We start from the raw sequence: 14,309 nt of genomic DNA, 5'->3' as shown, positions 1-14,309 counted from the left end.
TAGTTCTAGCCTATTTAAACATGTCTAGTAAATGCCACCAGGGAATAGGAAGGAGCATGGCTGCTGATAGGAACAGCTGTCTTAGATGGACTATGACATGACACTGTGGCTTTTGTTGGCAGCTCAGTTCCTTCTGACACCTGTCATGTAGAGAGGGAGGGAGAGAGATCTTTGTGGGTTTGCTGCTGTCCTCAACTAAACTAACTAACCTGATTATGGTAGACATAGTGAGGTGAGAGAAATTCTCTGAGGTTTAGCAAAAGGTTTAAATTACATCTTTAGTCAGAGCTTGGTTGAACGTGACAGAGTGTGAGTGGGGATCACACGTATATTGCAAAATATTCACACATTTGTGTTAAATGTTTTTAAATTTCCTCTATACTTTGAGCTCATGACATGGTCTTAAATGTATGAAGACACTCATGATCCAGTCTGTAGCAAGAAAGTGGATGAGCAAATTGCCTTGTATCTTCCAGAAATGTCTGTGGAGGAATAAAGGTCTTAGAGTGGTCATGGCAGGGCAGAAGGAGAAGAGAAAAGGGTCACTAAAATGTGGGAAAAGCCTTCAACCCTAGTCTTAAAAAATTCAAGGAGATTGAATGTTATAAAGGAGACTATAAGGCAACAATCTGAGTACCTTAACTTCAAATTCTTAACTACAAGGCAACAGTTCCTTTTATCTGGTATTGTTCATTAGTCAAAGAGAAAAAGAAATGATCCTTTGCAGAGTATGCTCTGCTCTTGATAAGAAGATGTCTGTGTGACAGCAGCATAGTCTCAAAGGCATATATATGTATTCAGGAAGGTCTATCTTTTCTTTATATGGAGCCTCTTGGTTCTGTCCCACATTTTTTGAACATTTTGCCTTGTGGGTGGACATTGCTTTTTACACCTCTGAGTAGAAATTTATCTTTTTGACAGCTTTAGCAGTGCAGGCTGTAATTTTTTTATGTTGAAGTATTGAATTTTCTTAATCTTTTTTTTTTCCTTTTATTTTGCGACAAAGCTAAAATGGCAGTGAAATTATTTGTCCTGACCATGGGAGCAAGAGATGCATGTAATGACTTGTGTTTCTTTGCTAGGCTGGCTTCATAAGGAGGTTCAGAGCAGCAACAAGATGTCCTCCCTGAAGATGAAGAAGCGCTGGTTTGTTCTGACAAACACTGCCCTCGACTACTACAAGTCATCGGAGCGCACGGCTGCCAAGCTTGGGACGCTCGTGCTCAACAGCCTCTGCTCCGTCGTGCAGCCCGACGAGAGGGTCTTCAAGGACACAGGTGAGAGGGACAAAGTGGGAAACAGCAGACTCCAGGTGTGCAGTTCCTGAAGTGGGCATAGTGCAGAACTGCAGTGGTGTGTTGTGTTGAAAAGGCAGTCTTGAGGTTTTTGTGTCTGGCTGCAAACGTCTCTGCCCATGGAAACTGTAAGAGATGTGCAAAGTGTGCAAGTGACTGTAAGTGCCTCACACCTGGCAGAGATGCACAGAGCTGATGTTTCTCACTCGGTAGAGTCACTGCTTATCTCAGTGTTCCCCAGGCAGGGTAACAGGTGTTGAGTTCCTGTAGTTGACACTAATTATTGGTACATCTTCAGAACTGTCACCTTGTAGCATGACTTGCATTTGTCTCTGGGGTCAGTGTAACCTCTTAAATAGCAGGCATCCTATACACTGTAAGGGATGTACAATGCATGTGTTATGGCATCACTCCACTTGATAGAAACAAAAGATGAAAAAGGCCTGCCTATGCCTTTGCTTTCTGTGCAACATGACAGAGTTCTGGGAAGGCAGAATCTGGCATTATCCTCCATTGCTTGCCTTAGGAGTTTGGAAGGGAACCCAGGTTTATGGGAAAAATGGTGAATCCACCATACAAAGATCGTGAACCTCAGAAAAAGACTTGAAAAACTGGACATTTGAGTACTGGAGTTATTTGGGATACCTTTTAAAAGGGCTGGAAGTATTTAGTGAAGTGAGATGAGAGGAAATTTATTCTGCTCATTCACAAGAAAGTGTCCATATTCTTGGTATCAACAGATGTCTAGGGCTGCCTTTAGCAGATAGAATTGCCATCACCTTGACACGTTCTCTCAGGCTGTCAAACATATATTTTTAAAAGTTCTGAGAGTTGATTTGGCAGTCTGACTAGGTGCTGTGTGTAGAGAGTGGTCATTTTCCAAGTGATTAACAGGATGGTGTAGACTAAATGCTGTTTGTGAAATTGAGCTGCCTGGTTGGCAGGCAAGTAGTCAAGGTACACTGCACGATACTTGCATCTTGGAAAGCTGTCTTTGTACCAAAATCTGGACTGGGGCTTTCCTATTGATAAATCTGTTTGAGGAATGGGGATGTTAATGTCTACCTAGTGGATTTTAACCAGACACACCATATGTCGCTATGAAAACAGCAAGGGTTTTTCATCAAGCTACAAGCAAAACCTGTAAGAGATCAATGATCTCTTAATAAACAAGTCCAGCCATTAGCCTAACATTGTCAAGTCCACCACTAAGCCACGTCCCTAAGTGTTACATCTACACATTTTTGAAATGCCTCAAGGGATGGTGATTCAACCACTTCCCTGTTGACAGCCCTTTCCTCTTGTCCTATCTCTTGTTCCTTGGGAGAAGAGACAGACCCCCACCTGGTTACATCCTCCTTTCAGGTAGTTGTAGACAGTAGTAAGATCCCCCTGGAGCCTTACTTTCTCCCAGCTCCCTCAGCCCCTCCTCACAGGACTTGTGCTTCAGACCCTTCCCCAGCTCCATTGCTGTACTTTGACACCAAAGATGATCTGCTCCGTAACTTTCCCGGTATCAAGGATGGGCTGACGGACCTGTAGTTCCCCAGATTCTCCTTCTGACCCTTTTTGTAGGTGGATGGCACATTTGCTAACCTCTAGTCAGAGTCACAATGTGGAAGCCAGTTTCACCTTCCAGCTTTGTTCCCACCTTTGTTTCTCCACAGGCTACTGGAACATCATAGTCCATGGGCGGAAGCACTCCTACAGGCTGTACACAAAGCTGCTGAATGAAGCCATGCGCTGGGCCTCTGCCATTCAGGGTGTCATTGACAGCAAAGTTCCCATAGAAACACCTACACAGCAGCTCATTCGGGACATCAGGGTAGGTGGCATCCTGCTAGTACCCACATGAGTTGGGAACAGCCAGACCACCACTGGCCCAACCCAGTCATTGCTGAGAATGTGGCAAAAAATGGGGCTGCTGTCTTAAGGGGAAAATTAAAAAGAGTAATAAAAGAAACTTACACAACTGTGCAATGACAGCAAAAATATCAAATATTACGTTAATTTTATTTTGTCAACTGATCTGCATAAATCTAGACTACAACTCTGTGCTATTAAAAATTGCATGCAGGATTACACCATCATTTGCAGATCTCTGCTCCATCCTTTCCGCTCCTAAGCATCCTCCAGACACAAATACAAAAAATTCCATTCCTACCAGCCATCTGACTTCAATGTACCCTGAAGTTCTCTTCATACCTTAGGTTTGTGTGGTTAAATATCTGAGTAAAGTGTGGAAAGACAATAGCCTTCAAAATAGTCTAGATTATACCATAGGAGTAATTTTTGAGAAGAAACTTGCTAGAAACTTTGGCAAATAAACCTAGAATCATTTAAGAACACACTCTGAAGCACATTTCAGAATAAATGTGTTTGTGATGAGCTCTAAACTTGATGCAATTAGATAGTTCATATTTAGAAGGAAGAGCTGAGAGTGATTATAGACAATCTTGGAAAACTTCAGCTCAGGGTTCCAGGACAAATGGAACATTATGCATTGTTAGGGAAGAAGTCTAGGACAAAATGCAGAAGAATGTGATTCAGTGTGTATGGTAGTGACAGGCTCAGGCTTTGAACCAGGGAGCATTTTGGTTGTTCGTTCTGTAAACACATATAGTACAACTAGACAAGTTAAGAACAGGCTCATTATTACACACTGAAAATGGTTGATCTGTGGTCAGAAAGTCCAGTAACCATGTCCTGTTGAAAGCTTCAAGGACATAGGAGAGAGGGATCATGCTATATATATTACACATGCCACACTTGAAGGCAAGATTCTGTGCCTGGTGACCTGTGGGATGATGCAGGATAGCTATTCTTGAGTTTAATTTTCTGAAATAACTTACAGGATAATTTTCAGATACAGATTATGCTTTGATCACTTAGTCCCCCTAGAAATTTAAACAAAGGTCGTTGAGCTTGAATCTAAATGTTTAAGTGCATCCCACAAAGGACTGTGCCTATTCAAGGATAATTATTTTTTTCTTTCTTTTCTAGGAAAACAGCACAAACTTTGAAGTAGTGGAACAGACGTATAGGAGGAACCCAATCTTGCGATACACCCAGCACCCCTTGCATTCCCCACTGCTCCCACTGCCATATGGAGATGTCAGTGTCAACTGTAAGTATTTTACCCAAGTGACAGAATCCACTCACATTTTGAGGGTCAGTGAGGAGCCTGAGCTCCACAAAATGGGCCTGTAAGCTCTCTCTGTGCAGGTGAAGTCTGTTTGGGGCAGTGTAGCCCACAGGGTTCAGGGAGGGAACAGTGCCTTTCTCTCTTCCTTCTCTGGAGTGTGTTCCATGTCCACTGCCTCTTACCATGGGGGAGCACTGAATCTTAAAGTAAATGGGGGCAGATACTTCTGTCATCCATCCAGGGGACATGCAGGCCTCTCATTCTTCAGCCACAACTGGGTTGTGAGTGGCTCCAGTAGAAATACTGCAACAGGATTACATCTTTTAGCTGGCAGTGGGGTAGTATTTCTACAGAAGCTGCTGTAAAACCAGACTAAATAACTACTTTTTTCAAATGTGTCAGAAGCATGAAAGCTAGATTCATAGGCCACCAGAAAACTAAAGTGATTTGCTGATGATTATAGGCTGTTAGACATATTAAAAGTGAAAGCTGGTGAGGAACTATAGAAGAATGTTTCACATGGAGTGACTGAGCCACAGAATATTTTAAGAAATTAATTTCAATCAAAGCAATGTATATGGGAAAAACAGTTTGCCACACAGGTAGTGATCTACCTGTGCTTAGGAAAGTGAACATCAACTTACATAGCTTTATGAAAATGTCAACTCTGGTGGTGAGTGCAGAAACAAAACAGCTAATGGAAGGTTTTGAAAGCTTAGAAAAGGAAAAATAAAGTCTTTGTGCAGCTGTATATATATTGTGCACCCACATCTTGAGTACAGGATACAGTTTTGCTTTCTACATCTCCTTAAAAATACAGATAAAATCCTACCCAAAGATGATCAAAGGCATTGAAGAACTTGGCTACAATTAAGTGACTAAATAGAAAGCAGGATTCTTCAGCCTCAGAATGAAGTTTTTAGGACCAGAAGACTGTCATGGAGAAAGTGAAAGGACATTAGGTCCATCACAATACAAGGATCCAATTACATGGCAGATTAAAAGCACAGAAAAAATAAATTCTGAAATACAGAAAAAATACAGAGTGCACTTATACTGTGGAACTTATATTTTAGAGCTGTGTCTTTGTATAGTACAGTTAATAGATGGGCACTGAGGAAGCAGTGGCTGTACAGGAGATCCAGAAGGACCTAAAGCCCCAGAGATGTGCAAAGGAGAATGCAAGGTAGAATCTCAATGTTATCACAGGTGTCTGAGCAGTTAAAAAGGCAAATATTTAGGTGCTCAAAACCTCAAGTTTTGGTCTAAGCATTTTGAATCTAAAGAATAGGTATAAATTGCATTTGTGGTACAGCAACTTGTTTAGGTTCTGTGTTAGCCCAGGATCAAGGCTAATACAGGCACAACACAGAATTTTAGAATTACACAAGCCAGACTTCAGTGGCCACATTCTGGTACCTCAGCTGCAGACACTGAAGCCTGAACTAGATTCCAATGCTCATTTCCCTTAAAATTATTGCTCTGCTTTTCTGCGCAGTGTATCCAAAAACAGATTGGTAGTGGTGACAAATCAGATGTTGGCAAATACTAATTAAAACTGCTTTTGAACATTTAGAGAGGAAGCATTAATGAACTTAAAGTATAATGAACTTAAGTTCAGGATATGTGCAAATGCTCAGGTTGCTGTTCTTCCATGGCAGATGAGTATAGCTGATTGTAGTGCTGCTGGGCCAGTAGAAAACGAGGGAGATGCTCACCTCTTGTCACCTTTGTGATTGTTCCCCAGTGCAACAAGAGAAGGGTTACAGCAGCTTACAGGATGAAGCAGTGAAGATCTTTAACTCCCTTCAGGAAATCGAGACAGTGTCTGACCCCATACCCATTATCCAAGGCATCCTGCAGACCTGCCATGATTTAAAGCCCCTCCGGGATGAAGTGTACTGTCAGCTCATCAAGCAAACCAACCACATGCCACATCCCAACAGTACTGGGAACCTGCACCACTGGCAGCTGATGACCTGTATGAGCTGCACTTTCCTGCCCAGCAGAGGGATCCTGCGCTACCTCAAGTTCCACCTCCGAAGGTAAATGTCTCTTTGCTCTTTTGTTTGCAGCTTGTTTCCTTTTACTCTGCTGGTCTTCCACTGCCTGTTGTAGTTACCTGTCTCACCCTCTTGCTGTGCAAACATCTTCCTGTGGTGTTCTAGCCTCCTACCTTTGCCCAATTCTTCCCACCAGCTGTCCTGTATATTCAGACTCCCCCCACCTTGCCACCCATCTGTTGTATCAGAAGGATGTGGAATGAATGTAAGTTGCCCAAACAGAATACCATGAGACTGTGTTGCAGTGGATTTACAGCTGATGACCTGCTGCTTACTAATGTACATATAAACATTATCAACCTGCTAGAAAGGTGAGGACTATAGTTTTGTACTCATGGAAACATGTACTACCTTGCAGCTGGCACAGGCAAAAAGCATCCTGTGGAGTAGGAAAGATACTGTAAATCCAATTTATAATTTTTCAAGATTTGTTTAACGAAGCACATAATGCTCACAATTAGTGTCTTTAATCTGATTTAACCTCTCATTTTCAGGAACTAAATAATTTATATTTCTTCCCAAGTCATCTTCAGCATCTAGTGCAGCTTTACAAAGCAGTCTGCACTGGGCCTGATCTGCAGCTGTAACCTTGCTCCATTCCTAATGATGAGAAAGATCAGTAAAATCTATTTGATTCCTTCCAATCTAGAAAAGAATGAGATATTTGTATCAATACACTAAATAGCTACATGCATGACCTGGGTCTAAGAGATGCAGATACTCCATGTAGCCATTTCATTGTTTTGTCACTGGAGTTGCAAGTAATGTTGTACTTAGACCTGCTGGTCTTGGAGGGAAGAGAACAGTGTACATGCATCTGCTTTCTATCCTCTTAATTCTCTAACATACTGTAAAAGTGGCTCAAACACAGCCAGCAAATTAAAAACAAAACAACCCCCCCCAAAAAAAGCCACCAAACAACAAAAACATTAAATGAAAAAAGTTTACGTCTTATTTCACAGTTTTTACTCTCAGTTTTGTAAATTGAGATAGTCAATCCTGCTGTCTTCAGCTGTCACTAAGTGCTTAAACTGCTTATTTCATACATTGCTGAGAAAGGCCACTGAAGTGACTTTCAAATGACTGGTAAAAGATTGTATGGTTTAGGAAGTAAGCTTAGTTTTTGTGTGGTTGCATTTGACATCAGCATCTCTACAAAATTCTTTACTTGCAGTAGCCTAATTTTGTTCACTGTGTAATTTTTTTTTTTTGGTCTCTTTACGATTAGGGTAAAAGATCTCTTTCCAGACTCAGAAATAGACAGGTATGCACAGTTCATAAGTGATTCCCTGAAGAGAACAAAGACAAGGGAGTTTGTGCCCTCCCAGGAGGAAATACAGGCTCTTCTGACCCGTGAGGAAATGACCACAACAGTGTATTGCCATGGTGGTGGCTCCTGCAAAATAACCATCAACTCCCACACCAGCGCTGGGGAGGTAATGCATTAGTAGGATTAACCAGATGTGGGCACATCTGTGTCTGGAGAGTGGGTCTGTTGAAGTGTTGAAGGGACACCCTTTCCCCCTTTATTTCCAATTTTTCTTTTTTTTTTTTTTTTTTAATTGCAACCTCTTTTGCTATATCTTTGGGCAAGCTTCAGCTTATTCTACAAGGCAAATGCCCAGGTTGTAGAGTATCACTTGGAAATTGTGTTGCAAAATCTAAACATTTCTGGTGTTCTGCCGTTTGTCTGAAGACTTGCTAAGCACAGTTTTCATGGCCAAGGAAAGATTCCAGTTCATAATGGAATACTTCTGAGAGCTATAGTCTACCAGTAACTTAAATCATTAGCAGGTCAGAAGCAGGATTCCAGGTTGCAATAGTCATGTCTGTGAAAAAATTACTGCTAAACAGAGCAAAAAGTGGAATTGTTAATAGAAGAACTGAGAAAGTCATCATGGTATCAGAATCCATTATCTGCCTATGTCTTGTGCAGAATTCTAATTCTCCCATCCTCAAAAGGGTAATGAAGATTGAAAAGATTCACAGAAGAAAAGCAAGGATGATCAAATATAAGTAATGACTTCATTGCAGGGAATGATCTTGGAGGGTTAGAATTCTTTAATCTGAAATCACGGTAATGCAGGGAGAAATGTGATGGGAGATGTATGAAATGACAGGTGTCCTGAAGAGATACTGATTCTTCATTGTGAAAGGAGGAGTGATGCCTACTGTGTGACATGTTGGATTTTGCAGGTGGTTGAAAAGCTGATCCGAGGGTTGGCAATGGAGGACAGCCGGAACATGTTCGCGCTCTTTGAACACAACCAGCAGGTTGACCGGGCTGTGGAGAGTCGGGTGATTGTGGCTGATATCTTGGCCAAGTTTGAGAGGTAAAAGAATGTTCCATTAAACCTTTAATTTCTAGTTGGATGTAACACTGGCTTTCAGAATCCAGGGTTACCTTTATGTTGTGATTTGCACTGTGGATGCTGTACCATGGTACTTCTCCTAAATGTTTTTTCCCCTTCTCATTCTCTTTTATGTTTTACAGACTTGCTGGCTCTGAAGAAGATGAGGAGGAAGGACAGTGGCAACTGTATTTTAAGCTTTATTGCTTCTTGGATGTTGAGAATGTTCCCAAAGATGGTGTGGAATTTGCCTTCATGTTTGAGCAGGTAAGCTAACTCTGGGAGAATGATTTGGTTTCCAGTGTGGCAAAAGCACACAAGATACAGAGAACTAGTTTACCTTTCATTAGAAATGAGAATGCTGGTTGTAGCAAAAGAATTTAGTGTGTTGGATTTTGGCCTGGAATCTACTAAGCAGATAGACTGTGAAGTTTCCTAGGGAAGATGAGTATTAGAACAAAAGCAAGAAAAATTAGCAAAGGCTCAAAAAAATGAAACACTAATGATTATTATTTTTTTTTAAACTTGGTCTTTAATTTTAGAAGGCAGAAAAATTCAGGTAATGATTCAAGAGAATCGTTAAAGCTCTTTGCAGAACATAAATGTAAAGAAAACTGGAAAATCTATCTATCTATCTTGTAAGAACAAATCCTTGGGGTATTACCAGAACTGACTATGAAACATCATTTGAGTAATTTCTTTTGATGAACAGAGAGGCATTAGAAGAGTACTGCAGACAAGGGAAAGGAGAATGTAGTTGACAATATTTATCTGCTGAGTAGTCTGTTATTTTCTTAAGTCACTGTAGGTCATAGCACAGTGATGCTGGCAAGATCAGAGATCACACTGGTATGAAAGAGCCTTGCAGCTGGGATGTAAAACTAAACTGACTGGAGCACCCAGCTGTGTGATTTGTCCCATCTGTATTACTTCTAATGAACACTGACCTTGCCCTAGAAAATCATAGCTGTAGAAAAATTACTGAATCTGTGTTAATGGCAGTCAAGTCATGAAGACTGAAACTCACTGATAGTCAAAATGCATGGCATGTACATCACTCAGACCATGGTTCCTTTCTTGAAATGAACATCAAGCATTGTTAGCTAGAGGATGTCTAGAAAATGGAGCACATGGTGCTCTCTGGAACCTCAGTTGTACCTGACTCCTTTCAGTCTACACAGCTTTAACTGGCAAAGAGAAGTAACAGTAGGAGAATAGGTGTTACCCAGACATTAGATGGATGTGCAAAATACCCCATTAATAGATATCATAGAAAAACAGGCCAAGGGAAGCAAGATTAGTGGAGACATCAGGTGAAGGAGGAAGAGGAGGGAGATGCTTTTGTGTAATGAAACTGAGGTTGAGAATCTTGAATTTATTATATATGACTCTGGTGTTGAATAAAATCTTCACACAGGAGCTGTAGCTGGTACAGCACGATACCAAATTGCCTCAATTGTGGTCTCTCCCATTTGTTCCAGACCTAAAATGTTGTCAGTGTAGGACTTTCTGTACAGGATAGGAGCCCCTCAACGATGTCTGTCATGTTCAGGCTTGCAGAAAGGGATGTTCCCCCCACCCCGAATCAACCACTTGCAAACTTTGACATACCTATTACAATGTACGCTCTGACCTCCTGAATTGTCTGTCCTGCTGGGATCAGCAGATGTGACAGGAATCTGTACATGGACCCATATGTGAATAAAGTGTGCTTTTGCCTTCTAATGAGTTTGGGGGACTTTTTGTTTGTAGGCTCATGAAAGCCTCATAGCTGGACATTTTCCTGGGCCGGAGGACACTCTGCAGCGCTTGGCAGCTCTGCGGCTGCAGTATCTTCATGGAGATTATTCCAAAATAAGCTGGACCCTTGATGGAATCTACCCAGTTAACAGGCTGAAATCCAAAATACTGCACTCAACCAAGAGCAGCAGCAGTACCAGTCACACTCTGGAGAGGAGACGGACCAGCTTCCTTGAAGGGACATTGAAGCGTAGCTTCAAGACAGGGTCTGTAAAGAAGCAGAAGGTAGAAGAGGAGCAGATGATGGAGATGTGGGTAAAAGAAGAGCTTTCAGCTGCTCGGGCAAGCATAGCACAGAAATGGACCAAGCTGCATGGGCTCTCTCAGCATCAGGCCATGGTGAAATACATGTCCATTGTAAAGGAGTGGCCAGGTTATGGGTCAACACTCTTTGATGTTGAGGTGAGTGATTAATAAACTCCTAAAACCACAACTGAGGAGAGGTATCATTAGTCTGAATAACAGATAGAGCTGTGTGTAACAGAAGGGAATTTTTGGAGCTGGATGCATTTTGCCTTAGTAATCTCAGGGAAAGCCTGCAGTTATGACACAGAGCAGAGAGCAAGCAAGGCAGGGCATTTTGGTAAATGGAGACAATGGTTTCCCACTTCATTGCACAAACAAAGTGGAATGGGGGAGAAAAGGGGGGGTTTAAGAAAGTGGTGGCTAGCGAAAGTCAGCATAAAACAAAGCTCTGGTGTTCTTGCCAGCAAAAAGTGCAAAAACTGTTCTGCAGCAGTACAACAGAAACTGCAGACTGGGGCATATACAGCACTGTGCTCAGCCTGCTGGAGTAGGAGGCCACAGTTCAGTTCTGTTAGTTTTGCTGCTGCCTTGGTGGAGCACCAGGAGAAGTTGCTTGCACTCACTGTATTAGCTGTAAAATAAGAATTTGGATATTGACTTGCTACATCACTTTAGAATCTGATGAGAGCTGTTCCCTATTACAGTTATTTATTGCTCAACTAGTATTTGACTCACAGCCGTGTTACTTCTGAATCTTCGCAGCAGAAGTGCTGCCAGCATAGGCTCTGCAAGTACCCTGGTTTGTGTATGGAAATGTCCTGTAAGAGTTAGAAACAGAGGGCTTTTTTGTTTTAATGGAAAATTATTTGGTCCTCCACTGCATTTATGCAAAAGGTCATGTTTCTCTTTCTGCAGTGCAAGGAGGGTGGATTCCCCAATGATCTCTGGCTTGGTGTCAGCACAGAGAATGTGTCTGTCTACAAACGAGGGGATCCTAAACCATTAGAAACTTTCCAGTATGAGCACATTGTTTTCTTTGGAGCACCACAGCCCAACACCTTCAAAATTACAGTGGATGAGAGAGAAATGTTCTTTGAAACCTCCCAGGTATGTGAAAGCACTCAGCCATTTCAATTAAGCATCAAGGAATAGAATATCTCTGTCAAGACAGAACTCTTGACTAACGGGTTACACAGCCAAGGGAAAAGTTGCAGGGAGTTTAAGCCTGAAGGGAGTGGTACCTCGAATAGAGGGATGAGGGGAAAAAGCCAGTCTGGTTAGAAAGTGAAGGAGGTTGATTGGTGTTCCAGTGCATCAAGAGTTTCTAGTTCTGGGTGCTCTTCAATTTGCCTGTTTTTTCTCATTCCTTTCCGGTAGATGAATAGGGATTTTCACAAACTCAGGAAAAAAAAAATCAGTAGAAAGGAAGTTGCTTTTCTTTGAGCTAAAAATACTTTAAAATGTTGCTACAGCAGAGCACAAACTTGTCAAGCCTTTCTCTTACTGTCATGTTCATTTAGTATTAACATGCAAAATTTACTGTGTCGTGACTTTGGAGAAGGGGAATCTCTTACAGCAAAAGGTCCTGGATGCCTCAGTGCACTGTGGTTTTCAAAGTGCTTATGCTGTGTTGCTGTGTTCTCTCTCCAGGTGGGCGAGATAATAAAGATCATGAAAGCATACATCAACATGATTGTGAAGAAACGCTGCAGTGTCAAATCAGCCACCAGCGTGGACAGTCACGCAAGCATCTGGACTAGGTGATACGGATGAACTGGCACTAGTTTAGTCATGGGTATTTGCAACTTGCCAGCACAAGTGTAGCAAAGATGTTTTTTAAGAATTCAGCTAACTACTGTATCTAAAACCTGAAGTGACGTCTACAGTACCATAGGATTTGCGCCTCTGCCCAAAGACATTAAACAGTTACAACTGTTAAATACTAATGACCCAAAACTTGTTTTCCCCTTGCTTGTTCAATGAACAATGTACCTTAAAGAAGCAAAGTCAGAAGCATCCTCCTCCTCCTCCTCTGTGTCCTCTCTGCTGCTTTCACTATCACCTGTCATACTGGCAGAAAAATTTACAAGGATCATTTCTACAGGAGAGGAGACAGACTTAAGCTTCCTTAAGAATGTTGAACATGCAGACATCTGGGATCATGTGATCACAGCATGGGCTGCTAAAAGAATATTTGTTTTATTTATTTTGCAAACAAATCTAAAATACAAATCACTGTGGGTTTGGGGTTTTTGTCTTCAGGATGTACTAACGATCTGACCTGGTCCAAAAAGGAAAAAGCTTTTGTATAATTGAAGCCAAGTGGTCCAACAGAGAGGTCAAACCCTACGTGAGAGAGCATTAAACAAAGAAACAAATAAAAACACCCAAGGTGGTTGTTTACCTTCCAGTAAAAGTTCACAGGTACACGACTGTAAAAAGTGGCACTTTCAGTTGAACTACTAAATACTCCAGTCTAGGAGAAAACCTCTGGGATTAGCACCACTGAAATAGGCCATGAGATGCCATTCTGAGCACACTGCAAGCAGTGCCTCTTGCATAAAAAATAATGACTGCTGTTCCCCTGTACAGCCCAGGAGGGGAGATGGTTGTAGTAGTATTTCCAGAAGAGTTGCTCATCATGTAGTCCCGGTATTAGATGGAGATTGATGGTGAGCAGCTTGATAGCATTAAGATCCTCCTTTCTTTAGAGGGGATTATAGGATGACTGGGGTCCCTGAACTTAGTTTTAAGCCAGCTGTTTCCTACTGAGTGAATAGGCACCTAGATAAATTGTTATAGGCAAGATTTTTACTTCCTCTGCACTACAGTAAGCAAATGCCAAATCCCTCATCCATCTCAACATTTAACGGGAACTGCTCACAGTTCACACTGCTCACTAAATCCCCAGATCCCCATCCAGTCTCCTCTAGGTCATTAGTCCTTGGCAGAACTTGAAAACAATGCTTTTTTGCCAAAACAATTGCTGCTTGGAGGTTTTTATAGCTACCTGCAATTTGAAGAAGCAGATTTTTTTTCTCTCCAAGAAGCTGACAGTCATCTTCAGTCTCTTGACTTCAAAAAGCTGATTTAATTGTTTAAACAATATTTGACATCAGTCCCATCATAAATTAGTTGCATTAACAAACAAGAAACCTGGTGGTGAGCAATTTTCCATGACCCTTGTCAGGTCCTGGGATCCCAGAATGCCACGGCCCAATCTGTTTCTTACTGAAGCTGCAGAGCTGTATGGAATATGGGCCTTCTTCCACATTTAAAATTGGCTGTCCCCAGTTTCTGAAGTAGCAGCAGCTAAGGCCTGTTAGCTATGAAACAGAAATTGCGTAGAAAACTAGGAGTCAGTATGCAACAAGTTCCATTCCAATTCATCATCAAATTGTGCCATATC

At 41.7% G+C, this 14,309-nt stretch overlaps 1 protein-coding gene across 1 annotated transcript in view; it reads left to right on the top strand.

The window, feature by feature from the left end:
• LOC134047084 (unconventional myosin-X-like) overlaps nt 1–12,664 on the top strand; it is an 84,225-nt gene extending 71,561 nt beyond the window's left edge. Inside the window, exons 34-43 of the mRNA XM_062498010.1 lie at nt 1,083–1,277; nt 2,963–3,120; nt 4,299–4,422; nt 6,188–6,485; nt 7,732–7,939; nt 8,700–8,836; nt 8,998–9,121; nt 10,607–11,056; nt 11,816–12,007; nt 12,551–12,664. Coding sequence (XP_062353994.1) covers nt 1,083–1,277; nt 2,963–3,120; nt 4,299–4,422; nt 6,188–6,485; nt 7,732–7,939; nt 8,700–8,836; nt 8,998–9,121; nt 10,607–11,056; nt 11,816–12,007; nt 12,551–12,664 — 2,000 coding nt within the window. The remainder of the gene's footprint in view (nt 1–1,082; nt 1,278–2,962; nt 3,121–4,298; nt 4,423–6,187; nt 6,486–7,731; nt 7,940–8,699; nt 8,837–8,997; nt 9,122–10,606; nt 11,057–11,815; nt 12,008–12,550) is intronic.
• Nucleotides 12,665–14,309: the final 1,645 nt, after the last annotated feature.

The sequence above is a fragment of the Cinclus cinclus genome, chromosome 9 (genome assembly GCF_963662255.1).
Source record: "Cinclus cinclus chromosome 9, bCinCin1.1, whole genome shotgun sequence".
Lineage (NCBI taxonomy): Eukaryota > Metazoa > Chordata > Aves > Passeriformes > Cinclidae > Cinclus > Cinclus cinclus.
This window is presented reverse-complemented; position numbering and strand designations above follow the sequence as displayed.